Source organism: Rhincodon typus, unplaced genomic scaffold (assembly GCF_021869965.1).
Source record: "Rhincodon typus isolate 14 unplaced genomic scaffold, sRhiTyp1.1 hic_rhity00003507, whole genome shotgun sequence".
Taxonomy (NCBI): domain Eukaryota; kingdom Metazoa; phylum Chordata; class Chondrichthyes; order Orectolobiformes; family Rhincodontidae; genus Rhincodon; species Rhincodon typus.
The window spans coordinates 11,142-13,654 of NW_025969145.1; the positions used below are offsets into that span (position 1 = coordinate 11,142).

Below are 2,513 nucleotides of genomic sequence, written 5' to 3' on the forward strand. Positions count from 1 at the left end.
TTCCATGTTCCATGTTCCATGTTCCATGTTCCATGTTCCATGTTCCAAAACTTGCCCAGTGGAGAAGGAAGAGGAGAACTCTTAAGTTCAATATGTTAATTTTCCAAAGGACACTTAATTTATGAATTGTGCCTTTTGGATAAGAAAAATGAGGCAGTAGAATGCTGGAGGAAACTTGAAAGTACTAAACTATTCATGTCTTTATGTTTCTAATCTACATTTATGTGTCTGTTTGTTGTTAAGTTCAAATAATCATACTTACTCTGTAATTCTGACTACAGAATTAGTCAACAGAGGATAGTATTTAACATGGGTAAAGGATTGGTTAACTAAAAGAAGATAGAATGTGAGAAAGGAGGCATTTTCAGGTAACCTGTCATTAATGGAGTGCCTTAGAGATCAGTGCTGGCTCCACAGTAAATATTAATGTCTTAGATGACAATAGCCCAAGATGGCAGATAACACCAGAATAGGTGAGGAAGGCAAATAGGGGATGACATGAGTTTGCAGAAAGGTATAGACAGGTTAAGTGGGTGAAAATGTGGCAGATAGAATAGAATGTGGCAATATGTGAGATTTTGCCATTTGGCAGGAGGAATAACGGAGCTGAATATTATTTAAGTGGATAGAGAGAGAGGGACTGCAATACAGAGGGATTTGGGAGACTTTGTGCATGAATGGCAAAAAGGTAGCATCCAAATTCAGTTGGTAATAGGGAAGGCAAATGGATGGATTGGCCTTTATTTCAAAGAGAATGGAGAATAAAAATAGGAAAGTCTTGCTAAAGCTATGCTATGGAAGGCACTGGTCAGACCACACCTAGAATGCAATGTTCCCTGTAATGATTTTTTGCTGCTACGTGGTCCTCTGAAAGCAAAAGTCACCCATAGGCTTTTTGATGTGTGTAGAAGTCTTAGTGGCTGCACAACTGTGCAGCGTAGGAGAGAACGTTGCTGGAATACTGTGAATTGTTTTAGTTCCCTTATCTAAGAAACTTGTAGTGGCATTGGAGGCAGTCCAGAGAAGGTTCACCAAGCTGATTCTGAGCGTGGAGAGATTTTCATTTTAGATGTTGGGTAGGTTGGACTTGTATTCATTGGAAGTTTTGAAGAATAGAGGAGACCTTATTGGAACATGCAAGATTTTTACATGACTTGACAAGGTAGATTTGGAGAGTTTGTTTCCCTTTGTGTGAGAATCTAGGACCAGAGGGCATGGTCACAGAGTCAGCCATTTAGGACCAAGATGAGGAGGAATATTTCCCAAAGATAGTGAATCTGCGGAATTCTTTACTGCAGAGGTGGGTCATTAAATATATTCATGGTTGAGATAAATATTTTTAATCAGTGAAGGAATCTAGGGTTATGGGGATAAGACAATAAAATTGAGTTGAGGATTATTAGATCAGCTATGATCTTATTGAATGGTGGAATGGGCCAAAGTAACAAATATCCTACTTCTGTTTCTAAGTCTTATCGTCTCATAGAATTGATTAATTTGTTAGTGAAGTTAAATAAATCATATGGATCGTGCTTTAACTGTTAAGGGATCACATAAGAAATTGTTTGATCTTAACTGTGGTGTTCTTAATTATGTAAGAGTGCAATGCAGATGATGCGTTCCACATTTGCACTGAAACCTGAGGTCCCGAGAAAATAATTTGAATGTGTGGTCCTGTGCTTTTTTTGTGGTTGCAAACTCATTTGGCCAGCAGTTTCATATCTGATCTCAAGAGAACCACAGTTGACCATAAAATGGTCAAGTATGTGCAATTTTGTGTTTTCTTTTTCGAGGTGGTTATAAGTAGCTTCACCGTGTTTGTTTATCTGCCAGTAATACATAGGCATTTTATTAGCTCCATAAGCTCCAGATTTCAAGAGTCCACCACTTAGGCAAATTTGGAGAATAAAGCTTGGATCATTGGGCTAAACGGTTTAAATGTGCCTGATACATTCTGCAGAATAATAAGGAAACAATGTTTCCTATTTCATATCAGTCATAGTCAGTACATGCCTGAGATACTTTTTAAATGATTAGGCTGTGGACCTTTCTTACAGAAGATTTTTGTTGTTCGTCTCATTTTGTGTCAGGTTTTTCCCATTGCTCCTTGATGGTATCAAAAAGAAGAGTGCCAAGCTGGGTTCATTTAAAGTTGTCAATGTCAGGAAAGCCACACAGAAGGATCTAGATCAGGACGCTGGAGAGAACGATGGGAAACAGGTAAGGCTAGCACTTTTACAGTGGTTCATTGTATGCTCATTTGCATATTACATATTTTTCTAAAGTCATAAACTCGTATCGTGTACATATTATATTTAGGAGCTAAATGTCTAGCTTGATTGATTTTAAAATGTTGGAGCTTTAATTTATAAACCTCAATTTTATGAATAATGTATTGCTGCACAAAGAGAGGACATCTTGGACAGCTCCTCCAGCAAGGCCATGTAGGTAGAACTCGAGAATAAGAAAGGTACAATCACAATGATGGTGTCATACTGTAAGCTTCCCAGTAG

At 38.0% G+C, this 2,513-nt stretch overlaps 1 protein-coding gene across 1 annotated transcript in view; it reads left to right on the forward strand.

The window, feature by feature from the left end:
* Nucleotides 1–2,220, forward strand: part of LOC109937014 (DNA-directed RNA polymerase I subunit RPA1-like) — a gene marked incomplete at its 3' end in the record, with an annotated part of 12,707 nt that extends 10,487 nt beyond the window's left edge. Inside the window, exon 5 of the mRNA XM_048593684.1 lies at nt 2,091–2,220. Within this exon, the coding sequence (XP_048449641.1) occupies nt 2,091–2,220 (130 nt within the window). The remainder of the gene's footprint in view (nt 1–2,090) is intronic.
* Nucleotides 2,221–2,513: the final 293 nt, after the last annotated feature.